This window comes from Leptosomus discolor, chromosome 12 (genome assembly GCF_034619465.1).
Source record: "Leptosomus discolor isolate bLepDis1 chromosome 12, bLepDis1.hap2, whole genome shotgun sequence".
Lineage (NCBI taxonomy): Eukaryota > Metazoa > Chordata > Aves > Leptosomiformes > Leptosomidae > Leptosomus > Leptosomus discolor.
In genome coordinates, this window is record NC_141402.1 from 13,009,241 (window position 1) to 13,035,406 (window position 26,166).

The 26,166-nt window shown below is 51.8% G+C and overlaps 1 protein-coding gene across 1 annotated transcript in view; it reads left to right on the forward strand.

The window, feature by feature from the left end:
* LSP1 (lymphocyte specific protein 1) overlaps nucleotides 1-26,166 on the forward strand; it is a 51,437-nt gene that overhangs the window by 9,186 nt on the left and 16,085 nt on the right. The window contains exons 2-5 of the mRNA XM_086472126.1: nucleotides 17,121-17,273; nucleotides 20,634-20,723; nucleotides 23,924-24,119; nucleotides 25,092-25,217. Of these exons, the coding sequence (XP_086328252.1) occupies nucleotides 17,121-17,273; nucleotides 20,634-20,723; nucleotides 23,924-24,119; nucleotides 25,092-25,217 (565 nt within the window). The remainder of the gene's footprint in view (nucleotides 1-17,120; nucleotides 17,274-20,633; nucleotides 20,724-23,923; nucleotides 24,120-25,091; nucleotides 25,218-26,166) is intronic.

The following is a 26,166-nucleotide window of genomic DNA, read 5'->3' on the forward strand; positions in this document are numbered from 1 at the left end:
CTGTTAAGACACCCTGTTTCCTTGGGATTCTCTCTGGCTGCCCATTTTGGCCTCTGTATTTCACTACCCAAAAGTGAGTGCTGGCAGGGTAAGCTGGACTGAGCTAACTGGGAATTAGGGATGAAGATGAGGTGGGCAAGCCCTATTCATCAGGCTAATGTGCGAATCACACCATTTACACAGTTGACCTACCAACTGGTGTGCCCCTTTCACTGAACTGGGGCTCCCAAGGGGCTGGCAGCGGTTGATTTTTGCCAAGCTGGGGGTTGCACACGCATGGTGAAGAGAGGTTGGGGAGGTGTCAGGATAGGGAGAGAGGTTTGTGATGGCAGAGGGAAGGATGCGCCGCTTAAAAGGCAAAACAGAAAGACCCCATCTACTCCATTGTGCTAGGGGGGCTGCTGGTGGAAGGGCAGGGCCTCCAGCTGAGACAGGGCTGCTTAGTCCTTGCTGAAGAGGTGAGGCTGTTCCTGTGAGAACATCTTCTCTGCATGGGATTCCACCACTGACATGCAGGCATGGACCTCTGGAAACCATGCAGGCAGCTGATGGCACCGGTAAAGGACCGGCCCTCAAAGCGACCGTACGTTTGGGCTTACGCTGACAGCGCTTTGCATCCCAGCAACACTGGAGAAAATTGCTTGGGCTGCGTTTCTTTGCTAGCAGGACTAGAGTCTCTTTTTGTTTCTTTTTTTCCTAGACCATGTGTTAGCCTCCAACTGATTTTGCAACTAGTCCTACATAGCAGAGTGATTGTGTAATTAACAGGAACTGGTGCGGCCCTATCTCTCTGGGACTCCCGCCCTTCTTCCCGCAGCAATGGAGACAGACTTGCTCCCTCCTGGCTTCTCACCTTCTCTGCTTCCCTTGCTGCTGGGAAGAGCTCTGGGAAGCTCTCCGGTGCCCTGCAGCGTGTTCTGGGTGTTCCAGGCATCTCTGCTCCCGTAGTGGGGCGCGGTTTTGCTGCAGAGATTTATGGTGGTTCTCCTTGCTTAAACTGTGCCAAAAAATAACAGATGAATTAATTCTTTGTTTTTCTTCCTGTGTCCGCTGTACTCCTACCCGCTTCCTGGTGGGACCAGGAGGTTTGTTTCTGTGAAAGGATACAAGCAGCTGTGGGACTGATGCTGAGCTTACTGTTCTTGGATACACGGTATGACTCAGACCGATGCACCTGGGCTTGGCAGCAGGCAGGGGAGGAGAGGGGACAGAAGGCGCCTCTGTTCCACGAGGCGATGGTGTGCGATTTCTCCTGCATCGCTCTTTCTCCATGGTCCTTTAGGCCCGGCCTTTGTGCTTTCAATTAGTGGATTTAAATGCTCCCTGCCCCATGGAGATGGGGATGGTGACTCTGTCCGTGTGTCACTTAGTCCACAGTTCCGTCACTTCTTGCAAGCTGTGAGGTTAGAAAGAGGGTGCTGCTCTGCTCTTCTCTCCCTGTGGTCCTGCAGGACCCTGCTGATCCTGGAGGAAGGACGAGTTTTCTTGTTATATCTGGTGTCTTTCTCGAAGATGAAAGCTAGGGAGAAGGGCAGGAAACCTTCCCCAGAGGTCAGGTAGCACAGCCACCTTGTGAAGGCAGGAGGATTTTCCAGGCAGAGTTCAGTACCGGGAATTTCTCTCCCCAGGAGCACTGCAGAGTTCAGCCTGCTGCCTGTTGCAATGTAGGGATGTCTTTCCTCACTGCTTCACTTCTTGTGTTTCCAAATGACCTTAGCACCTTAGACCAGTAAGAGCTAATGTCATGACCTCTCTCTGGTCCTGGATTTCATCATCCAAGCATGGTTTTTGTCAGCCCTGTTCATTGGAGGCCCCCATCTCTGAAAGGCAGGCAGTCCTGGGCTTAGGATGGAAGTCTTCTCCTGGTGACAGTGCCTGCATTCCTCCTTGCCCCTCCTCAGCTCCCTGTGGATCGCCTGGCATCTCTGCCTGATATAAGAGTGTTGCTTTGATTTCATTCAGCCCCCAGTTGATGCTGGCCAATGGCTGCTAGCTATGTCTCTACCTGCCAGGGCTCCTCCGTCTTGCATCCTTGGCTGGCTTGGACCATGGAAGTCAGTGGCAGGTTTGGGCTGATTCTCTCCAAAGACAAAACCCTGTAGGTGCATACTTCATTTCAACTCTGTGGGCAATCGCAGTGAAGTCAACAGGAGTGTTCACATGCTTACACCTCATTACTCCTGTAAGTACTTGCAGGGCTGGGACAGGCTCTTTTTTAGCAACAGGCACCTTTTGTGGTTGATCTCTTGCATCTTCTCACCAAATTTAGAAAGAAAAAAAATGCATTGTGACAGCATCTGAGCAGCCCACAGAGTGAGGCCAGCATCAGTGTTTGTACTTGTTTTTTGTTGTTCCTGATCACTTAGGGGATGCTTAGTAAACACCTGCAGAAAAAAAATAAGTTGTTTTGAAATGAAGAGACAGTGGGAAGGAGGGCAGGCACTTCCTTCTGATCTGGCTTTAATGTACTTCCTTTTTATTGAGATTTCTGGGTGTATTTTATGGGCAACTTCCCCATTTCAGCTTACCAGGCAGCGAGAATCACTTCTGCAGAAGTGATTGAAAGGAAACGTGTAAATGAGATGAGAGGGACTGAAAGCAGAAGGAAGGTGAGGGTCCAAGCAGGGCGGTCTCATCATAACTGCTCCCATCTCGGAGACAGCCAGAGGAATATTCCCACCTACCATCGGGGAACATGGGCAGCCCATGCCATGAGCACCACAACGTGCAAGTATAAGGCAGGGCTGGAACTTGCCAGCTGCAAGTCCAGGCACCTGTTGGTTTGGTATAGCAGAAGATCTCTCCCCCTCAAAAAGCACACATGGACCAGTAGATGCAGGTTAGGGAAAAAAAAAAGACTGTTTTTTTCCTCAAACTATCTCCCATGATGAGGTAGCATGAACAGCAATAATCTGAATGCATGGCAGATGGGCATTTTGTTTTAGCAGGTGGCAATGTTCTTAGTCCTTCATCAAACACTCACACGCTTCTTTAATCTCCTGAAATATCAGTGTTTCATGGAGGCAAGCCAGATTTTTTTGCTCTTCCTCAATAGAATGGCTGGGGAAACTGAGGCATGGAAGACTCGATCACTTGAGCAGGCGAGGGGGAGAAAGCAGAAGCAGGGAGCATACTGCTTGCCTGCCTGGGGCTGCAGCCCAGTGGCTTCCCTCAAAATTCCAGCTGCTATCTCCCTCCCAGGAGAATATTTTTCTCTGGTGCAGCGTTTCCCAGCACAAAGCCTCTCTCTCATTCATCTGGCTCTTGCTTCACCTCCGGGTGTGCGGGGACCGTTTGGAGGTGAGCCCTTCATGGAAGACTTCTGCTGCGAATGGACCAGGGGTGATTTACAGCTCTCTGAGCGCCAAGTTGCCAACCTGGATTTCTGCTCCCAAGTTGCTTTGTGTAACCAGGAAAGCAGTGGTCAAGGTGGAAATAAAAAAAAAAAAAAAGAGGGTGGAGGGATTGAATGAGGGAAGGAGGAGGGGGCTGGAGAAGATGAAGGAGGGAGAGAAGACAGTTAAATCAGAGGAGGGTGAGGGAGAAGCCCCCCTCGCTGGGAAGCGCCGGGCTTTGTGCTGCGGGACCCGCCGCCGGCTGCGCGCCGGGGGATTCTCCCGTGACACTTCCACGGGGCGGAGGGGGAGGAGGAGGAGGAGGTAGAGGTGGAGGAGGCAAGCCGGGGGTGTGGAGCAGGGGAGGGGGGGGGCTAGCAGAAACAAAAGGAAACCAGCTGCAGAACTTCCTGAAGGCGGAGAGGGGGGACGCGGGCGGGCAGCTGCCTGCGGCGCCGGGGAAGGGGGCGGCAGCCGGGACCCTGCCCGCCGCTCAGCCGCGGCCACCATGACCAGCGCGATCCTGCGGAGGAACTCCAGCAAGCAGGGCCTGCAGAACCTCATCAGGTGAGAGCCCACCTGCCCGCGGGGGCTCCCCGGCTCCGGCTGCTGCCCGCCCGCGGGAGTGGGGGGCACCGCGGGCGAGGAGGGAGATGCGTTCCGGCTCGACCACCTCCGGGTCCCTTTAGATCAGCTGGATTTCTTCCTCACCCCGGTTCTCTAGCGGACACGATGCGTCGGGAAGAAGGAAAACAGATATTCCCCCTCCCCGCCCCCTCCCCAAAAGCGATATGAGAAAAGCAGATTCGAACTTATTGATGGCTTTTGCGGGAGCACACCACTGAAATAACTGAGCACAACTGTGCTGTGACACTCACCTGAGCCGTCTGATCCCCCCCCTCTCCGTGCAGGGGATGTCTCAGTATGTGTCTTTTTGTGTCCCCTGAGCGCTGAAGGCTTCTGCCTAGAAAAAAGGATTTTTTTTTTTTTTTTTTTTTTTTTGGTAGGAAATGTACGTTGTGCATGCTGTGATGTGCATTTTCAATTCCGAGATCTGTAAAGGGCCACATCCTCCCAGGGCTGCAAGCTGACATTGCTCTTTTGATTAATTAATCGCAATAGTGCTTTGAACCTTTCTCTTGGAGTATAATTGCCAGGGCAGGGAGGTGGACAGTTTATCCCTGTTTGTCAGCCGGGGCTGAGCCGGGCAGGACAGCTACATTGTCTGCTGGCGCTGGGATTCCCTTCCATGCGGTCACTCTGCTCTTGCCTGGGGGCTGGAAATGCTGCTTTCCTCTGTGGATCTCCAGGATCCTCCTCTGGCTGATGGTGGTGTGCCATGCTGATGGCTCTGACAGGGCACAAGAGAGGCACTCCTCACCTCTCTATATTTAATTAAGCAGCTGCACGGGTGAGAGATGGGATTAAAGAGTGGTGGACTCGCATTCTGCATCTTGGGCGCCTCTTTGGCTCCCTTGTGCTCGCTGGTGCCTGCTGGTCTCCACCCAGGAGGTAGAAGATGTCAAGGTGGGGGTTATTTGGACAAGTGTTTTCCAGTCAATTTGGGATTTCCCTGGCTGGTAACCTCATCTCTCAATTTCTTGTCTTGGAAGGGAAGCTGGCTCCTACAGCCATCCAGTCCCTCCCACCTTCTCGCGGGGCCCATTCTGGACACAAGGGTGTTGGCAGAGAAGCGCCCACTGGTTGCATGGGCCAGAAAAGCGGGCAGGAGGAGCTGACTCCTCTCTGCTCCTCTCCTGTTTGGCCCATTGCACTCTTCCCCTGGTTTCAGCCCAGAGGGACTGAGATCTCAGTTACACATCCCTGTTTTAGAACAGGGCTTGGTCAGGGGCTCGCGAGGGGTACGGAAACCTCCGCGTGGGTGTGCAGCAGGCAGGGATGGGCTCAGATTTGGGGCCAGCTGGTACTGAGGAGTGACAGGCAAATGAACTGGGGTGGGAGTCACCTGCCCACAGCTGTGTGGCAACTTATTTTGCAGGGTGGCAGATGGGGGGGAGCAGGGGGAAGCACATGTGCCTGATACACAAAAAAAGGGGGATCCAAAGAGCTGTCCTTGGCACAGCTCAAGCTGGGGGTGTTTTCCTCTCTTTAATGGTGTCTCCCAGTTCCTCCTGCTGTGGACAGGGGACTTCTGGTCCCAGAGACTCATAGGGGCTTTTACCAGAGGAACTCTGGGATGACATTTGTCCTGAGTGGGGTTATTATGCTTAATCTGGCTGAGGTTTGGCTTTGTGGTTGTGTTTTCCAGTCCTGGAGGGAGATGGGCTGTGAAGACGTGTGAGGGATTTCATCCATGGTTTACTCCCAAATAACCCCACTAATGCTCACAGGAGTCAACAGGAGAATAGGCAGGATCTGCTGCATGCACAGCACAGCCCGCTTTGCAGTTGCATTTTCTCGCAGAGCAGTTTTCCTCCTAAGCCTGGCCGTGGGGCTGGCTCTGCAAGCCCTGCCACCTCGGGTGTGTGCACAAGCTCGTTCAGTCGGGGAATGGCTTGAGGCTCCTGGCTTGAAGATACATTGCTGTCAAGATTGCCGTGCTCTGCTTTTATCTGTCCCAAGGTGACTGCAGGCAAAGCGGTTACGCTGCGTAGGTCCTAGGCTCTTCTGATGTGCCTGAGTGCATCAGTGACCTGGAGCACAAGAGGGAAAACGGCTGCTCAGAGCTATATTCGTGAGCACTGGGGATTTCGGTGTGATGCTAAGATTTACCTGGCTGCTCCTGCTGCAGAGCATCAGCAGGGATAACCAGGGAATTACCTTCTCTGAGCATTGCTAAGCCAAGGGAGCTGCTTGACTGCCTTTCCTATAGCTGGGTTAAGGCATCCTGAGCTGAAACCAGCGTAAAAGTCTTGTGGATTTTGGGTTGAAGAGCTGAGTCCCACAATGCTTAAGCATTCAGCCTTGTGCTTGAGACAAAACTCCAGAATTTCAGACAAAGTGGCGCGTGCCTGTGTGTAGAGCAGGAGTGCCTGGATGCCATCACCTGAACATCGGCCCCAGGTGCCAAATTTGCATGAAATGGCTTTTCCACTGACCGTGCTGACAGGTTTAGGTCATGCTTTGGGGTGGGTTGGGGTACTTGAGAGCAGCAGGCCATGTCAGAGGCACTGCAGGCTGAAGCGTTCTGGGAAACATCCTTCCCCTCTTCCCAGCCCTCCCTTGTTTGTCACTGGCTTTGAAGGCAGCGCAGGCAGGCGCGTGCCATTTACGTCTGAAAGGCTGGAGGCTGAAAAGAGCCAGGGTTATGCCTTGGACCACAGAGCACTAGTGGCTGAGTAATCACCTGGGAAAGGCATGGGGAAGAATGAGGAATTGCAGGGTTATCTGCCCCCCTCCTTTGCACCACATACCCAGGCACTCCCCTCCTCGGGCACAGTCTTTCTATTGGGATATCCCTGGGGAAAGATTTCTCCCTTTGTAGCATGTTAACAGCAGTGATCCCTCACATGCCCACAAGACTTTGTGTTTTTTAAAGTCCTCTCCAAACATGAGCCACACTAGCCTGTTATCGTGGTCTATTTTTCCTTATCCTTCTAATGAATTCCTATAAATAAGATAGGGATCCAGCGCCTGTCATGGCGATTCATTCAGTTCGTTATCTGCTCCTGCTGGAATTTTACTCTCCCTCTATTTATCGAGCCTTGAGTGCTTCACAAAAGAATATGGCTGTTTAATTAACCTACAAATCAGCCTCTCTGTAAATCAGCTGTGCCGCTCCTCGAAACTGGATTATCGGGCCCCTCGGCTGACACTGCCCCCGCCAAGGGCTGCGGTGGCTTGCTGCAGCCGCGTCCTCGTAGCTGGGCTGTCGGTGCCTGGCTGGGGTGTGCAGTCGGGGGGTGAAGTTTGCATGCAGATGGACGTGCATTAGAAGCACTACCGCTCTCTTCTCAGCTGATTTGGTTTTTATCCAGCATGTGGGAGAATCTTGGGCGTCATTAGGAAGTGAGTTGCGATCTGCTCTTGCGGGGGAAAGGACAGTTTTCTTGCACGCCGCTTGTATGCTTCCCAGCACAACGGGGGACCTGGCTCAGGACAGGGGCTCCAAAGCATGGCTGCTGCACAGGCAACAAATAAACGGGTGTCTATAATTACATGTCTTTGCAACGCCGTGGAGTCTGAAGTACAAATAATGCTATGGGGAAGGGGTATTGAATCTTGAGGATTCTCAGGGGAAGAAAACGAGTCAGAAAATTAGATTGGGTGATAAACCTCATTATTTCCTCTGTAGTATGGGACTTTTGCCTCTTTATCTTCTGTGGAGTCATTAACATGGGAAGCCAAACCGTGAGATCTGAAATCATGCTTGCACGCCCCTGTGTTTTGGCCCGCCATACATGATGAGATGCTTTCTGCCTCCAGCCCACGCCAGCACTCACGGCCCAGATGCCAGCAAGGCTGCTTCATGGCCCCTTCTTTCTCCCCACGATGCACTGCTGCATTGTTGAGCAATGCCCTGGTGATGCTCAGAGTCTCCCAGCATTAGTGGTAGATTTAAAATTCCCCAGACTCCTTGAATTTTGGTGTACATCATAAGTGTAGTGTTTAGCTTGATGGGGATCCGAGGGCTTTGCCCACCTCTGCGGGATGCCTTCCCTTCCGCCTGCCTGTGATATTTCCTGGAGCTTGCCAGGATGTATCCCAGCAGGGAAGATGATACTTCAGTATTTCTATTTTGACCTCCCAAGTGCTGAGCTGGGAATAAGGAGCTTGAAGCACTTGGGAGGGCTGGATGGCACTTTGAAGGGGGGACACACAATTTTTTTGGGGGTGGTTGATGCCAGGACATGGTCTTGGGCATGGTTTGTTGCCTGGGAGGTAGCTACTGCCTCTGGGGGCTATTGCAGCATCTCTTTACTCCACCTCCCTGGTTTGTGGATAGATACGGGGAGTGAGGAAAGCTTGCTGTGAAGAAGTGGGGCAACTCTTTAGGGGGAGACGGGGAACATGAACATGCAGGAATGAGCCAGTAGCAGGACTGCTGTGTGGGGAGAGGAGGGAGGGGTGCTGGCATGGGGACAGCAGGGGCCACAGGGCCTTCACTGGTGCGATTCATGCTTTGCAATGGTGCCTCAACCTTTCACAAGGTGCCTGTGGTCTCTGTAGGGCTTACCCACCATGGTGTGCCCTGTTCCGATTCCTCCCTATTTTTATGGGGTTTTTTTAGTGGCCTTTTTAAAAATCCCTCTCTGTCCTATCACTGGGGACAGGGCAGAGCTGATGGGCACCCTTGTGAACTCCACAAGTGGAGGGTGGATGGGAAGGGAGAGGCAACTAGACACTGCTGGTGGGGAGGAGCAGCGGCGAGAGCCCTTTGGGCCAGACTGATTGCCCGGCACTGACAGGGCATGCCAGGGGACTTTCCACATCACAGCGTGGCTTTGATGGTGCCAGCTGCTTGCAGAGCGATGTGACCACATTTTGCAAGCCAGGAGGGACCCTGGGCTTTGCAGCCCAGCTGAGCCATGGGGCAGGGTGGGGGTAAAGGGGCCAAGCCAGTGCGTGGCTGTTACCACCTCTCTGGGTGCTTCATGTGATGCCCACCCTCTGCTTTTACTCCAAGGAGGGCAGCTCATCCTTCTCTGTCCAGTTGCAGTGGCTCATCCATCCCCTTTGAGTACCCTGTAGATCCATTTCCAGATTTTCCCAGCCCTGGGGCTTGTTTCTTCAGAAGCACTCCACCTACCATCGACTTTTCCCAGAAGCCAGCTGATGGTTTTTACTGGCGTTTAGCCTTGCTTGTCTCAGACTTCTACCTGCTCTCAAGCAATTGGGTATTTTGGGCCCAAACTTGAGCCCATGGAAATTTGGGAAGCTGTAGTGAGTGTCTGAGCCCCTCCAGGCTGCAGCTGCAGGTTATCCTCATCCTCTGGCTGCGTGGAGAAGGACCACCATGTATCTGAAGGTGGTTCAGCTGGAAGGGGCACTCGATAGGGGTGCTGAGGTCAGAGGCTTTGCAGCTGGCATAATGTGTAAGAACAAATTTTCAGCTTCCAGACTCCTTTTTTACCTTCTCCCACCATTTGTATGACTTCACTCTTTTTATGGAGAACGCTCAAATGGGCACCAAACAGCAGCAGCAGCATCCCTCAGCTCTGTGATGGGCAGAGAGACAGAGGGTAACCAGGGCTGCCAAGTTCCTCTGTCCCACAGAAAGATGCTGGGGTGGCCATGCCCTTAAGCACAGGAGTTGCAATCAGTATTTTTGGGCAAAGACTGTTTTTTTTTCTCCTGAAGATACAGTGCCTTAGCGCAGCAGGGACTGAGGGCTTGCTGCTGACTCCGGCTCCTGTTGCAGCGCAACTCATCAGCGATGGCCATAATCGAGGAGAACCTCAGCTTTCCCAGGGAGCGGAGCAGAGCGTTCCCACGGCCTCCTGGCTGCCTCCTGACAGTGCTCGGGTAGCAAACTCCCTCCTGCTGCTGGGAGCTGCAGGGGTTGAGGGGACCATGTCGCCCCAAGGGCTGCAAAATGAAGGACTTGTGGTCAAGCTAGCAGTGCTATAAAAAGCAGCACGCCTGGTACGACTCTCACTCTTAATCCTGGCTTGAAGCAGGGTTAAGGCTATTGCTTGCCTCCTTAGGCTTGGACTTGTTTTCCAGCATAAGCATATCAAGAAGGATGCTGCCTGACTGTAGCCAAGGCAGGGAGGCTATGGAAGCTTGCTTATAAAATACAAATATAATAATATATTTGTATATATTATATATACAATATATATAAATTATATAAAATATAATACAAATAAATATATAAAATACAAAGGAAGGGTAAGACAGTCTGAACCTCTCAGACAAGTCTATTTTCTCCTCTGGTATGCTTCTCCCTTGCAAAAACAGAGCCCAGATTTCCTGCTCTTTAGAAAAAACCTCCGATTTCTTGAACCTGAGATGGAGAGACCGTGAGAAAGGGCTGTGGTTCGAGGTCGTACGCAGCACCGATTTCTCACACCTACTGAATACCGTGGAGCGCTGGGAGGGCTCGAACTCCAGCTCTTTCCTCCCCGCTGCCAAATTCCTGACCGGTGATGTTAATACATTACCGCACCAGCCTATCTGTGTGCTAAGGACCCATGGTCCTGGGGGTGCAATCCATCATCTTGTAAGGGATTCGTTGGGATTCTGTCTGCCATGATTAAAACCAATAATAATAAAAAGAAGCAGTCGTTCCCATCGGCTGCCTCATGCCTCTACGCGTGGGCTGTGCATCACCCATGGTGTCTGGAAGCACGGACCATCCCCTGTGCTCTTCTGGAGCCGCTGTCTTGCAAGAGGCAGGAAGGGACAGATGAGGCTTATGATGAAGGACCAGCCCTGCCTGTATCCCTCCTCCAAGGTCTGCTCCTGCTGTTAGCCACCAGCTTTCTCAAATGTCTCTCGTTTTGCTTGTGGAGGCAGTAAATTATCAGCTTGGGGCTTTCCAGGCCCATCACACCACAGTGACAGGCCAATCTTTGCACGGAATTTAATGAAGGCTGAACCAGTCAGAGTTTTATACCTGGCACATGTAGATGCATGGCCGCACATCTGCACATCCTTCTTTGGGCAGAAATGGAATGTGCTTCTGTGGAGAAAAGCCAAGATTCATTTAAAAAAGAAGACCTGCTCTTATTTTTAAGGGGGAGATAGGTCTCTGCCATGTTGCATGTGGTCTTTCTTCCATTCCTGCTTGATGAAAGGTTGGCCATATCATCTTCTGTTTAGACGACACGGCGTGTCCTTATCACTCCGTAAGGGATGCCTTTCCACACCCCCAGCTCCAGTGGGTCGGTGGGGACAGGCTGTCTGCCCACCCCTGGCTGTGAAGGGGCTCTGTCCTGCTGTCCGCATCTTGCAGGCGAGCTGTGATTTATAGGAGAAATGGGCAGACGTGGCTGAGACTGCGCAGCTACGGGCAGGGTGGGGAAGCTTGGTATGAGAAAAAGGCTGAGGGTGAAGCATATATATGTGCTTTTTTCCTCGCCCCCCTGCCCCTGTTCAAACGCTGTAGCCTGGACTCTGAACGGAGCAATGCAGCTGAGGAATTACATGAATGTATGGGAGGGAGAGGCTTGTGAAGCATCTCTGGCTGCCTTTAACTGACAAGCTGATCTTTCAGAGCTGGGATAACCATGTCCCCCAAGACTAGGTTGAAATAAACTCCAGGCTGTGACATAATCATTTTTTAATTGATTTCTTTTCCCAGTGTCCCTGTATCGTACTGCTATCCACACCCCCTTCCTTATCCAATGGGATGATTACCCAGCTGCAGTCTTTGCTATCAAGCTGCCTTACTCCTAAGCCACAGACAACATCCATCAAGAAGCATAACTGTTGCTTGTTGCCTGACTCGGTGATGGCTGTGCCATAGACGCTTTGCCAGACCGTGTCCCCTGGTGTCAGACAGCACAGCCGTGGTCACTGGTGTTCAGCAGCACCCTCTTGGCAGAGCATTAATCAGGGGGTCGGGATGCCAGCTGGACCTCTGCTCCATTCCCTATGTCTGCCTGGCTTTGTGGTGGCCTTGGACAAGCTCTTGGGCTTAGGGACAGGTTTCTGAAGGTGTCTTGATAGGTGGAGGTAAACCTGGGTCTTAGAGGGATCTTTGGAAAGGGCTGAGATGCTGAACTCGGATGCCTACCACTGGTGCCTGCAGTGCGAGGCATTCCTTGGAACGCTGCTTTGAGCCAGGGTGTATGTGATTTGCAGGGATGGAGAGAAACTGAGCCATGGCAACATGACCATACATTGCATGCCAAATGTCCTCAGCCATGACTTCTGTTGTGGTCTGACACCAGTTGCCCTGAATGATGTGAGCGGAGGTGTTATCTGGGTATTTCAGTGTACTGACTCAGTCACGCAAATTCATTATATGCCGTTTATAAGAGATTAGTAAGTGATTAATTTGTTGGCAGAAGGTCAAGTAGGTGAGGGAGGTGCTCTGTTGGAGCCTTTTGAGGGTGTCCTCTTCCATTTCACGTGACAGGGCGAGCTGTACATCTCCATACCCTTGCCAATCGTGTCTGGGCTCTTTATAAATGAGTGATAGACGAACACAATATGAAACAAAGCCTGGCAGCTCTACTTGGCAGCAGGATGAACTTGTTGACAGTCCTAGGCTGGATTCTGCACCGATATTGTATCTGGCACCATGACAAGGCAACGGAGGCTGCAATGGATTACATGGGAAGGGGAAGGTCCCTTGCATAGGTTTCTGGCATCGCCCTTTCCCCTAAACTCAACAGAGAGGTCAACGGGATGGCTGCTGTGGGCTACCCTTCCCAATTCTTCTCTAGTTCATGCAGCCCCATCTCTTGCAGGTGATATTTTCAGTGGTGGTAGATGCTGTTGCTTTTGCAGGTGATGGGGCAAAATATCTACTGGGAAACAGCAGCGATCCTGCCAGGGGTTGCACATGGCTCCTCCTAAACCCTGTTCCCAAAACCTCTTCCCTTGTGAACCCTGGCTTTGCGGGGGTAGCCTACCCGACAAAGGCAGCAACCAAAGTCAACACTGTCCTGGCCCGATACCCCGGCGAGCTCAGGAGACAGGAATGTCCAGTGTGCTGGTAGAGGGTTCCTGGGTTTTTCTGGCACAGGTCTGCAAAGCCCAAAGCCTCTGGGAGGCATTTCATTTTCCTTTCTGGAATTAGGTTTAGTGCTGAAGGTTGGGTTTGGGCCAGCAAAGCTTCCTTTGAGCCGTCGGCCATGCAAAAGACTCCTCAAGTCTGCAGCGTTTCCCTTAAACACAGCTCATCTGGTGCCAGAAATTTCCCTTGCCTGAATATTATAATCTCCTCAAGTGCCGGTGAGGAATTGCCCAAAGGAAACATGACCTTTCCAGCAATGATGCCTTGTCTGGAGCGGGCGTTCGTGGCCATATAGAACGATGCAGCCAGAGCGCGGGTGCCTGTATCATTCTGCAAGAGGAGGAGGTGTTTCGTAGGGCAAATGGAAATAAAACCCCTCCCTTGGCTGGGGGTCCGGAGGGAGGTAAAGTCAAGAGCTGGATCTGAAATGGGCAACCAGCCCCAGTCAGAGCAGAAGTCTGAGCATCCCAGATGCTTGGCAAGCTGTGACTCCGTGGCCAAAGCTGAGCCGAGGTGCTTTCAGCCTATCCTTAGACCTGCGGGACCTCCGCACCTCCTCAGGAAGAGCTAAGCGCCTTCCCCAAAGAGTGTTTTGCCTCAAACCAAGACCTCCAAAAGCTGTTGGCAGAGATGTAGCGACTGCATAAGAGAAATGACCTGGCCCTGTGGTGAGATCTTGCCAGAGCAAGCCTTGCTGCAGCTCCTGGCTGCTGGGGCAACAAAGCGGTCTCTCTATCCTCCCTTCTCCAAACCCCCTAATGTTTGTGTGAGGGGTGAATTTCCTTTCACCTTGCATGAAAATCCTTCTACATTGGCAGCTGACTGGATGTGGGGGCGTAGCATGCCATAGCTCATCTTTCAAGTCTTTGAGCTTCATGTCTTCTTGTTTTCCATTTCCCCATCCTGTGTTGGGTGAAATGAAGTGGGGAGCTCTCAGTCCCACCGGCAGCTATGAGCCTGCCTCTTCCGAAAACTTCCCCAGCCTGGGACCAACCTGGGAAAGTGCTGGCTGGAGGTGAAAGCAGAGGTATGTGGTATCAGCCAGATGCTGAAGCACTAGGTAATTCTTTCTAGAAATGGGAGAGATGGTTTTGCAACACCAGTGTGGGCTGAGCACGTTGAATTACCAAATGTGACTGCGAGCAACTAGAGCAAACAGGAGACTGCGGCCCCTTCTTAGAAAACGGAACCATTTGGAAATTAAATCTTTCCACCTTTTTGCTTTGAAAGGCAATTTACCAGCTGACCCCCTCCTCACACTTGGGATTGTCCTAATTGAAATGGTGCATTCTGTCTGCGGTCCAACGAACACTTGTAGCTGATCCAAACGCGAGGACTTTGGCAAGGTTTAATTTCTTATTTGTTTCAGGGGTTTTTTTGTTTGTTTTTCACTGAAGACAAATATTTGTGCTGCTAGGTCAGTCAAAAAGGAATCATCCTTTTCTCTCTGCTTGTTGGTGTGACTACTGAACCCCAAAGCATCACTTATTAAACTTTGCTCTGCTGCCAGCCTGTTTAAGCATGAGAGCAAGCTCTGTATCTGCTAATAAACTGATTTTAGGTGCTCAATGAAGGGTGCTGACATTTCCGAACCCAGGGTAGTGGGGGCTTGGTGGGGGGCCTTATCCACAGCCCTTATTGCTGAGAGGAGCAGGCACGGAGCTCCCAGCATTGCAGCCCTGCCACGACGCTCAGTGTGTCTGAACTGCATCCCAGCACGGTGGCAGGCAACTGGGAGGCCAGTATGCTCTGTGGCATAGGGAGCTGGGAAAGATATTTCCCTGCTTTTGCAGAAAAATCCTTCTCCCCAAAACGGTCGCCCCCAGCTCTGTCCTCAGCCCATTCGGAGGATGCAGGGACGGAATAGCGAGCCGGTGAGGTCATGGGGAGAGAGTTAGTCACATCCAACTGGGAAAGCGAGAGGGCTGCCAACCAACATCGCTCTCGCACCGCGGAAAGCTCGCGTGGTTCGGAAGGGACCCCCCTCTGGGCTCCCCTGGGCACCCCGGCCAAGCCGGGGGGTTGGTGCAGCGCTGCCTCTGCAGCCACTTCCCAAGGAGCTGGTGGAGGGGGATGAGGGAATGAAATTGAAATCGAACTTGTTCTGGCATAAACATGGACTTTGCTTCTCGTAACTGGGGCAATACGGGCGAGAGGGGGTTAAGAGCCTTTCCGAATCAGAGACTATCTGGAGCTGTCGCACAAGGGAGGGAGATCGTGGCAGAGTTTAATGAATGACTTCATTTATATATTAAAAAAAAACCCACAACAACAGGGTGGCTTCCTGCCAGGCCCACAGACAAGGGTTTCTATGGGAACCTGGGGGAAAACAATAAATAGGAGTGTGGGATGAGTAGAGAAGGGAGGAGGGGAGCCCCAGCTCCGGTTCGGGTGCGCTTTGTTCCCCATGAAGAGCAAGGTGGTAAAGGGCAACGAGTGGAGAGAAGGGGAAAGGGCAGCTCCATTTGCTGCTTGCAAAAAGACCCCACCCAAAGGAAGCCAGGCTGTACTTACAAGGCAGCTGAGCGGTCTCTTGGCCGGGTCCTGGGATCTGCTTCATTCCCCGCTCCCCCATGGGCTCAGCAGGATAGGCGACCTATCTCCATCTGGCTCCGCATCCCAGCTCTGCTGCCTCGGGGGAGGTGGGAGTTTGGGAGGGCAGGGATGCGGGGTCACCCCCAGCTTCCTACCAGGGTGGTGGTGGTGGGACCACTCTGCAAAGGGATGCTACCCAGACTAAGCTTGGCAGTCCTGCCGGTGCCGCAGAGTAAAATAGGCTCCGAGCGAGAGTCCCCCTGGAAAGGTTGACAGGGTTCATAGTGTAATTAGACAAATTTCTCTTGAACAAAATGTCTCAATCCCACCGTGAGGTTCTTTTCCCCCTTTCCTTTGCTCAAATGAAAAGAGCATCTTGGTGAGGCCCTTGGTGAAGTGAGGCCCCCTCGTATGGTTCGTAGTCCAGGCTGTGGGCAAAGCCAGGCAGGCTGTCCGAGTGGCACTTCTGGAGTCAGCTGAAACCAGCCCCTCGTTCACTCAAACTGGGCTGAAACAAGTCTTAACTAAGGTGTTCTTCATTTTCTTTTCCTTTTCCTTGCCACAAGCTCTTTGCCCCAGCCTGAAGTGATGTTGCATGGTATCTCCCACTGAACAGGCTCATCCTATAGGGACTGCAGTCCTTGGGCTATGCCCGAAGTGGGGGGAGGCGCAGGTCGGGCTGGGTCCTGCTGCTGGCAGGAGATTGCCTTCCCAACTGCCATGTGTGTGCCTGGCACAGGAGCATTTCTGTAAGCAGGCCTGCAAACAGCCTTCACGGTCTGTTCTGGACCTGGATGAGCCAGGGGTGAGTATGGTGAGGGAGCACCTGCCCCAGCATCTGCCCCAGCATCAGCCCTGAGCACCATGAGGCCGACCTGCCCTGCTCCAGCTGCCATCGCAGGCCCTTTGGGTGAGCGGTGACCACGCTGTGGTGGCGTGTCCCTTTCTGCCCGCACCCTGGCTGGCGCTGCCAGCGGTGGAGTAGGAGCTGATCCCGTGTGTGGGGACTGGCGTTATCGCTGGAGGAGGAATGTGGCAGCCTCCTTATCGTTTCCTCGGGGATGCGAGAGGCTGTTCTGCTGACAGAAGCATTATTATCCCAGCGGCTAAGACGTCTGGGAGAAGCCAGGGCAGGTTTTTCTTCTCTGAAAGGGAGGAAGGAAGCTGGTCAGGCAGGAGCAGCTCAGCTGCTTAAGGAAACTCACCCTCAGGGTGCAGATCTCACCCTCCCCGGGCCAAAGCTTGAGGTGGGGATGTGGGATTTCTTGCAAGTGCTGCAAGACCCTGTACAAACCCTTACTGGGATGCAAAGCTGCTTTGCAGGGAATGCTGCTTCCCAGCGGGCTTCCAGCCCGCAGGAAGGTGGCTGGTCTGGGAGGAGTGGGATACACAGCACAGTTTCCTGGGGGTTGAATAAGGTTCTCTTGTACCCCTCTCCCAGTCCTTATGTTCCACCTTATCCTTGCACATGGGTCGGTCTCGCTGTGGAGCTGTGCTGATCGAATGCCGCTTCGAGGACTGCCTCTCACGGAGGGAGCGCTCCTCTGCAGGAGCCCCCCGTTTGTGGGGGGGAGCCCAGGCACCTTGGGGGATTATCGGCAGGTTTCACAGGCACTGCCTGATGGCGTTAAGGATGGGTTTTCCCTCTGTCTTGGCAGGCTGACAGCGCAGTGGAGCGTGGAAGACGAGGAGGAGGCAGCAAGAGAGCGGCGGCGGCGGGAGCGGGAGAAGCAGTTGAGGTCCCAGGCAGAAGAGGGCTTGAATGGCACCGTCTCCTGCTCGGAGAGCGCAGGTCCAGCACAGGAAAACCAGTAAGAAATACCTGCGGATGGATCCTTTAGCGACACGCTCTCTCTTTGCAGCAAACCCCTCCTGCATCCACAGAGCGGGTGTCTCTGTTGTTTGGGGTGGTTTGGGGAGATGTGGAAGTTCCCTAACAGGTTTGGGCTGTGGGATTTAGCCCAGACTAACAAATAGTGTGTTTCTAGTTTGGGCAGAAAAAGGCAGAATCCCTGCTTTGCTCTTTTTTTTTTTTTTTTTGTTTTGGCTGGAGGCCGGCTGTTTTACTTCCCTGAGAGGTTAAACTAAGGTAAGGCTGAGCTCAGGCAGGGAGTCCCCATCACCAGGGATTTCAGTGCCTGGTTAAATTTTAGCTTGTGAATCATCCTACACCGAAACTAATGGAAGTTCCTGATACACGCAAAGACATACACGTCCCTGAGGATGGGACGTAAAACCCCGAGAAGATCATGGCACTGGCAGCTGAGCAAGTAGTCACCTCTCCTGGCCAGGCTCCCTGTTCCTCCCTCAGATGATGCCGCCCTGGCAGTGGGGAGCATGGAGCAGCTCCCGAGCTGGTGCAGTTCACACCTCCAAGGGTTAAAGTTAACTTGATGCTTTAAGGGGGCAGGTCCTAAATGGAAATAGCTCAGGAGGCATTTATGGAGGTGCTGAGCTATCTGCTGTCAGAGAGGAAACCCCTGGAGAAGGGGTAGGATGACCAGTCACATCCCCAGCATCCCACTGCAGAATCCCACTGCAGCCTCCCTGTGTCCATGGTTTAGCAGCCCAGGTGCTGTGCAGCATTGGGGCTGGCACAAAAACCGGTCTGCACTCCAAATTGCCAAACTCTGTCTTGAAGACCCCAGTCTTCCCACTATTTATGTGTTCAATTTATTTCTAAATATATTAAACATAATGGAAAAGTGGTTGCAGGATTTGGGATTACAATCAGAGAGAAGCATCAGCAGCTTTGTTTTACTTGAAAAACAGCAAAACCTATTTATAAAAATCTATTTTTTTTCCACTTTTTTTCTCAGTTACTTTCAAAATTATTCAGGACTTTTCTTTTTTGTCTAAAGAAGCTTCAAAATCTTTTGTGGAAAATACACCCAGTGATATTTTGCAGACAAAACCACTACAGTCTTCCCTAAAAGCAAACAGAAGCTCTGGAAAGTAATAACAATCGTTAGCTTTTCCCAACCCCCCTTCACACAGTGACTGAAAAATAATTTGTAAAGATGTTTAAAATGGCAGACAAGATCTCTGGTCCCTGCTTTACTGGGAGAAGCTGTGAGCAGCCTCGGGCACAAAGCAGCGTGCAGCAGACCCAGTAACCCAGGTTGCAGGCTCCAGTGACCCCATGGGCTGGTGTTGCCCAAATTTAATTGAGTGCTTAAGTGTCTGCAAAGGGGGCAACAACAAGAAGAACAACAACTAAAATGAGGCATTTTGCTCCCTGCTCCACAATGCTTGAGCTTGCTGGGCCAGGCTTCAGCAGAAGGATGTTTCTTCTTCTCTGGCCATCCCTTGGTTTCTTCTGCAGCTGCTGACAGCCACCTGGGCTTGCTCATGCAGATGGGGTCAGCCCTGGCTATTAATCTCCCAAAAAGCTTCACTCTCTCTTGTGTAAACACTTCCCCCTCCTTCCCTTGGCTCTTCCCACACTGGGACTCATCCCATTCATGTCACTCTTGTTTGTGCAAACCCACCCTCGGCATTTCCTTGCCCCAAAGGGACAGAGCAAAGGTCCTCTCCTCCCTTCCCCCAGCTGAAAAAAAAAGAGAAATAACCTGCAAAACAGTGGGTTTGCAGGAAAGACATGTGTGGCCTTGGGAGCCAGAGGGATGGACGTCAGCTGAAGTGGTGCTGACAGGGCTGTGCTGGCTTGGTGCTTCTCCTGGGGCTGTGTTTGCAGAGGTGACCAGTTTTCAAACAGCATTTGGCCAGTCTCCCTTGCTCCCTGAGAGCTTTTCTGATAGGCTGAGCACAGGTTTGTGGCCGGGGCCGCAAATACTAGAGCAATTCTGCCTTGGACATCACCAACACCTGAAGCCCTGACCAGAGACTCAGCCGATCCGTAGTCGTGTCCTGGCTGCTCATCAAATTTCCTGAGTGTTACCCCAGGGCATCCACAAGCTACTGGTACACATGCAGTGGAAGATAACTCAGCCCAGGCTGCGGTGTCCTAGACCTACGTGGCATCACTGCTTGGCAGTCTAAGGAGATGCTGAAGCACGGCAGGAGCTGGGCTGTGCTCAAACTTGTGGCTGAGCTGCCACTTTTGGTGCGCGCCGCCTGCTACCCTCCCTGGTGAGCCTAGTGAGGGCATGTGGTTTTTGTAAACCTTCAGCTCCTGCAGTCAGTTCAGTATGAGACTCCCGAATCTCAGAGAAACACCCCATATTTCAAGCCACCAGGGTCACAGAGGAGGCTAAGAATCTCCTGACACCTCCTAAGAGCCCCGGAAAGCAAAGAAAATATTCACCCACATTTATTACGTATTTTGAACCTCTGAGTTTTAAACTAATCTGCGAGTCCTACATCCTAAATCCCGTTCCTGAGTGATGTGACCGCACTGTGTCCCAAAAACCTCTGGGAAGCCACCTTCTCAGGCCAGCGCTTGCAGTGTGGCTGCCCACTCAGGACACCTGGCCAGAAGGCAAGTCTCCTTGCAAACTCAAGAAAAGGGACAGGAAAGACCCAACAACCCCCGTGCACGGCCAGCCCGCAGCTGGTGCTGGCGGCTGTGCGCCCCAGGAGGGCTGTGGCGCCGTACGGCAGCAGGGTATCACGGGTGGGGAGCCAGAGTCGCGCGAGTGCATGTGACGGGCTCAAAGCTGTGAGGATCCCACCCAGAACTTGAGCTAGTGTCCTAATCTTTGGGTCTTCATGCCTTCCTCATCCAGCCGTCTGTTCAGGCCAGCTCCTGCTGATGGCTTTTCTATGGGGCTGCATACAAGCATAGGACAAGCAGCAACCGAGTTTGAAACCTTCTGGTCCAAACAAGCTCGGGCCAGCTCTGGTGCAGAATAAAACCGTGCACTTCTCCGGTTTTGATGTGCTGCTTGTCTTTTGCTGGCCTGTGTGTGGCCCCAGAGACTAGGCAGGCAGCGGGGTGCTTCTGCTGGAGACACCTGCTCCTTCTTCCTCTCCATCTTGCAGCGATGCCCTGAGAGACCCCCTTTGTACAAGGGTGCTCCTAAGCACGTGACAAAGGCATCTTTCCTCTAACAGAGGATAAGGCTTCCAGTGGGATTTGGGAGCAGCCAGAGGAAAGAAGATGCAATAACTGGAGGGAGAGAAGGACGATATCAGGCTGGGGCTCTTTCAGGCCAGGTTCAGGTTGTTTTGCATCTCTCATCCTCATTTTCCTTCTTGCTGTGTTTCAGCTATGACTTTAAGCCATCTGGGACTTCGGAGCTGGAGGAGGATGAGGGCTTCAGTGACTGGTCCCAGAAGCTCGAGCAGCGCAAACAGAGGTGGGCAGAACGCAGCCAGACTGAGGGGAGGGGAACCAACGTGCACGGCAAAAGGACCATCCCCGAGGAGGGGTGACCAAGCCCAAGCCAAGCCTAGCACGCACAAGGATGAGGCCAGAGGCTGGAGCATCAGCAGGGCAGGTTGGGCCCTGCGCTGTTGGGACAGAGGCTCTCCGCCTGCCATTTGGGCTGGCGGGGAGGAACAGGCTCAGGGACTGCCCCAGGCTCCGGGGATGTTTGGGTTGAGCTTTGCACTCCGAGCAATGGCAGCCTGCCAGGGCGCCTGGGCTTGGAGGAGTGACAACAGCGGATTTAAGCCACCTGAGCTGCTGCAGGGGCTGAAATGGCCTCTAACATAATCCAGGCCAGCCTAAAAAGCTGTTCTAAGTTATTGCTGCTTCCTGGCTGATGTCAGCATAGTGGGTGTTATGGCCCCAGCCCACCTTGTGCTTGATTCCTCTTTCAGCAGGGGAAAACAGGCAGCAAAGAGCCCTGAGAGGTGCTTGTGTGCCAGCTGTTTAGTTTCCATCTCCCATCACTCTCCCCTTGCTGAGCTGAACCAAACCCCTGCCTTAACCAGTTCCCTTGGACACCATCTACCTGCATGTGGACTTTGTGACTCAACTCTCTTGGCAGCTTGATTTTATAGGGAATTCTCCCCCTGTGATGACACAGCCTGTTCTTTACCCCTGAGACTGAAAAAATGCCTAAGATTAATATTTGCTGCTGAACAAATAAACACAGCTTGCTTCTTTCTTACTTTTTTCCAAACACTGTAGCTACTCTACAAGCTGTACCTTTGCAGCCCTGACCCCACAAGCATTGCTCAAGAACCTCACGGTGGCATTGATGACCACGTCTGTGGGAGCAATTAGAAATCAGCCCCATCTGCTTTTCAGCATGCTGCCTCTTTTTCCACCCCCCTTGTGAAGAGCTTGTCTGGAGAGAAAGGCTGCTGCTATTCCCTCCTTAGCCTTCAAAAGAGAATTAGCTGGATGCATTGCATTATCTTCTCTAGAAATTGCTCCTTGGGTTTTTATGTGATACTTGTGTTTATTCTGTAGTGGGGCAGGAGGGTGCTGAGCAGGGGAGGTGGCATCAGTGGCAGGTGAAGCCCATCAGAGAGGGGTGGTGCTTTAAAGGCAGCAGCTGTAGGTGAGCAGGTTTTGGCTAAAAGGCCGGTTGGGAGAGGCAGCTGAAGGGGCTCAGACCCTATGGGCTTGCTGGGAGCAGGCTTTTTGCAAAAGCTGGGCTTGCTTCCTAGCGGGTAGCTGTGCCATATAAAGTCCCTGCAGCGGCTTTGCCCTTGCTTGCCTGCCTCACCCAAAGGACAGGCTTGGAGCGTGGTGCGAGCAGAGGTAGGCTGTGTGTCTGGCTGGGACATCCCATGCTGGGACGAGCAGTGCTGTGGCTGGGGTTTCCCAGTGCCCATCTCTCCTGCTCAACTGGATATGGAGGAAACCCTGTTTTTTTCATGTGAAGGATGTTTAGATGTTGGCTATGAATGAGGGGTTGGAGACAGCTGCTCTCCGTTGGACGGAGCTTTACAGCTTGTGCATCCCCTGAGGGCCTTGGTGCTGGGGCACATTGTCTTTTTGGTTCTGGTTCCCCACTTTATGGGGGGGGAGATTCATGCGATTAGCTGCATGCAAGAGGGTGGGAGCTGTGTCAGACTAGCTGCCTCCCATACAAAACTGCTGTGATGCAAAAGGCATCCTATAGACTGCATCATGTCTGCTGGCCTTAATCTTTAATGTGAGCTTGGATTTTAGCTGGAGGGATTGCTGGTTAAAAGTAAGTAGTTACCTGGGTTTTTAGAGCTGTTTGCTGTTGGTGACTGTGCTACCATGGGGGGATGATTAGTAGCAAGCCAAGTGAGCCAGCATATGCATCAGCTTTTTCCCCATGTGGTCAGTGAGGAGGGCTGGATGTTGGCTGTCCTGTGAGTTGCCTTCCCAGCAGCAGAGAGGTGGGTGGAAAAGTCTTGCTTGAACTTCTTTTCATGTTTTGGTGCTGGCTGGTGAGGCAGAAGTGGTGAGTCAGCCTTGCTTGCACTTTGGCAGCTGCCTGCTAGCCAGCACTCTAGCCTTGCTGTTGCGAGCTGGGTGATTTTCTAAGAAATGGGTGGGAGGAGAAAGCTGTGCTCTGGTCAGGGAATGTGAGATGGCGATTACGTCTTGGTGCATGGCTGTGAGCCAGTGAGAGCTCTGGGGTTACACTGACTCTGTGCCCAAAGGCATGGGCTGCTCTGCTTTTGCAGATTGCTTAAACACTCTCCTTTGTCTCCTCTCTGCAGCCTCCGAAACCTGAAGGAATCCTCTTGCACAAAACCCTGTTGTGGGTTTTTTAAGCCTAAGCCAAGAGGTGACCCTGGCTGCTTTTGGACTCTTTGTTTTGCTGAGCTATGACATGAGTAGAGGTGTAATTTATTCCAGTGGGCAAAACTGAGGCTTAGGGTCAGGTGTAGATACAGCATTGCTTGTGAAGCGCTGTGCCTTGCAAACAAAAAAAGAAACACCAAAAAACACCCAACACCCCCCCACACACACACGTGAGCAGCTGTGCAGTCTTGCCCTGCAGTTTAGCTTCAGCTAGGGAAGAAAGGAGTCTTGGGAACCATGTCCACGTGTTGTTGGTTGGATCCTCCTCTAGCGAGAGGTTCTGTTAATAGGAAGATGAGTTTAGGCAGAGGAAGGCTGTGTTTGGTGCTCCATGTTGAATTGATGCTGGAAACTGTGGGCGAGGCATCAGATCTGTGTTTGTGCACCAGGACCACAGAGCGTGCTGGTTCACCTGGGATTTTGGCTGTAGCTGAGCAGAGAATTGAGCTAGCACCGCATCATGGTGGTAGTGTTCTCTCTGCCTGGGGTCTGAGCAGAGCTCTGATCTCTGTTTTCCACCAGGTCTTGCCTGTGGTGAGGCTGGAAAGGTGCAGATGCCTTCAGCTCTGCTACAGCTCGTAGTTGAGCTGTGTCTTGGTCACTCAAAGTGTGGGCGTGGGATGCGGCTGCTGTTATATCTGGATGCCTGGAACTGGATGGGACCGTGAAGTGGCTGTGAGCTCTGGTGTAAAACACCCAGCAAGTTGTAGGTGTGAGGGAGGGATAAAATTGGATTTCTAGAGGTCTGAGGCACCTAATGGTGTCTGTTGGCTCATAACAATGTGTTTTGCTTCTTTGACCTCTCCCCCTCACCTCTAGGTCTCCACAACAGTCATATCAAGAAGAGGACAGTGGTGTGAGGGAAGCTGAAGTCAAACTGGAGCAGATCCAGCTGGATCAGGAAAGCCCGGAGGAGATCCAGGAGGAGAATGTGGTTATCGAGGAGGAAGAGAGGCTGGGCCAGGAGGAAGAACCGGTCCAAGAACAGGAGGAAGAGGAGAGAGCCAAGCAAGAGGTGGGATCAGGAGGAAGTGACCTTCTCCTCTCCGCAGGGCTGGTGGGAGACCTGGGGGCTGCTCTCCAAGAGCTCGGCTCACCATTGCTGCTCACACTGCTGGGTGTTGAGCCCACCTAGACATGCTTTCGTGGCACCACCTGTGATGGGTGCCACTCTTGCCAATGCACCTTTTTGGGGGCACTGCAGGCAGCCTCTGCCCTCTTGCAAGGGGGGTATGTTTGCTCCCGGAGTTTGTGGTGGTTTAGTGATGTCCTTGCAATACCAAGAAGGAAAGTACTACTATTTCTCCTGTGGTTTTGTGGGCAGTGAATAGCTCTTCATGAGAACTCCTATCTAACTTTTACTGCTTGCTTTTCTCTCCGCAGCCTTTATTGCACCTTTGGAGCACTTTGGCTTGTTGTATCTCAAAATCTTGTGTTGCTCCCAGCTGAAGTTGTATTTCTTTGCTTTTCTGATGAGGTGTAATTCCTGGTTAATGAGAGACACAAAGCTGGAATGAGTGGTGTAAAAGTCTGTTAGGGTGGCTGAGCTTCAGATACCTTTTGTTGTAAATGGATTTTGACTTGCTGAGGCTGGTATGCTTTTTGCATTTGAACTCTGTGTGTTACTCTTTCTAGCCCTTTCTAAATGCAGCTGCTCTCTCTCCTTGTGGCCTCTAAATGAGAAATTCACCACTATTGAGATAGGAAAACATGAGAAATCTTTATTAACTGACGTAAGGACTCCTCTCCATGTAATTTTGGAATCTCAAACTGCAAAAATTTTCTGATTTGTTCCCCCCACCCCTCTAAGACACATAAGCTTCTTCCTGCATGTTTTAAAATTGGATGATATTAACTCAAAGTTTCTGTGCTCTTGTGTTTGTTTATGTAAAGCAGGAAGCCTGGGAGACAGGGGAAAAGTAATTTTTGTTGCATAGTAAGCAGTTTGACCGGCTCACTTCCCAGCTTGTTCATTTTCTGCACTCAGGAAAAGAAGAGAAGGAGAAATGAAGAAGAAGAAGAAACACCAGAAAAACGCCAGAAGGCCCCAAGCCCTGCCAGCCTGGAGGAGGAGGAGCTGTGCTCTGACCACACTGCAGTGTGCTCCACAAAGGTTTGTGTTCCTAGGGCCCCTCTGGAGGCACAGCAGCTATCACAACAGAGCACCTAACTAATGATGAGGAAAGACGATCCAGGGCTTATGGTAACGTAGAGTGTGAATCCTGTTATCCCACTCCTGCTTCAGGCTGGGACAAATCACTTGATCTGTTTCCCTCATCTTCCTTGATTGTCGACCTGCTCTCCTCCTGCTTTGCCTCCTTCAGCTGCTGGAGGCTGTAACTGTCTCTGTATACTTTGCCAATCACCGTAAAAGTCTAAAGTTCATTGAGGACTCCAGGGAATATTGTAATACTGAGAAAGATGTCTGTGCTTTCAGCTTGTGAATTTGGTCAAAGACTACATATGAACTTAATCAGAAAATGAAATTTCCCTTTCCAAAAAACCCCCCAAAACTTGAAGCACTGGAATTTCCCTATCTTACTTAGAATAAAATCAGAAAGTATGACTTAAGTGTTTTAAACAAACTGGGATTCCTGATCTCTGAAGCATTGTGTCCTTCCCAATCACATCTGTCTGAGTTGATGCTCTTGTGAAACTTCTGTTTTTTAACACCACCTGAATTGCGTCTCATGACTTCTGTTGCATTTACAAGTCCTCAGTTCTGTGCTTGTGCTTTTGAATACAATAGATACAGATAAGTGATTTCTGTAGTGAGTGGCTTTTTGTCCTTGTAAGCCCTAAGCTTGCTGATTATAGCAGTGAGGGAAATGGTGAGGAGCCTGGGTAGCCTGTTAATCTGCAGTTGGTATTATTTTTGCTTTTTTGCATTTAGATCATTGCTATTTGCTTCTTAGTCAATATTTCCTGGACACAGGTTTGTATGAACACTTCCTCTTGCACTGGTAAATAGATTGTAAGAGGAAGGTTTCATCATCTACAACCATCAGATCATTGCTCTTTAGGGAGAAGCCTTTTTAAATTCAAATAAAAAGAAAGGAGAA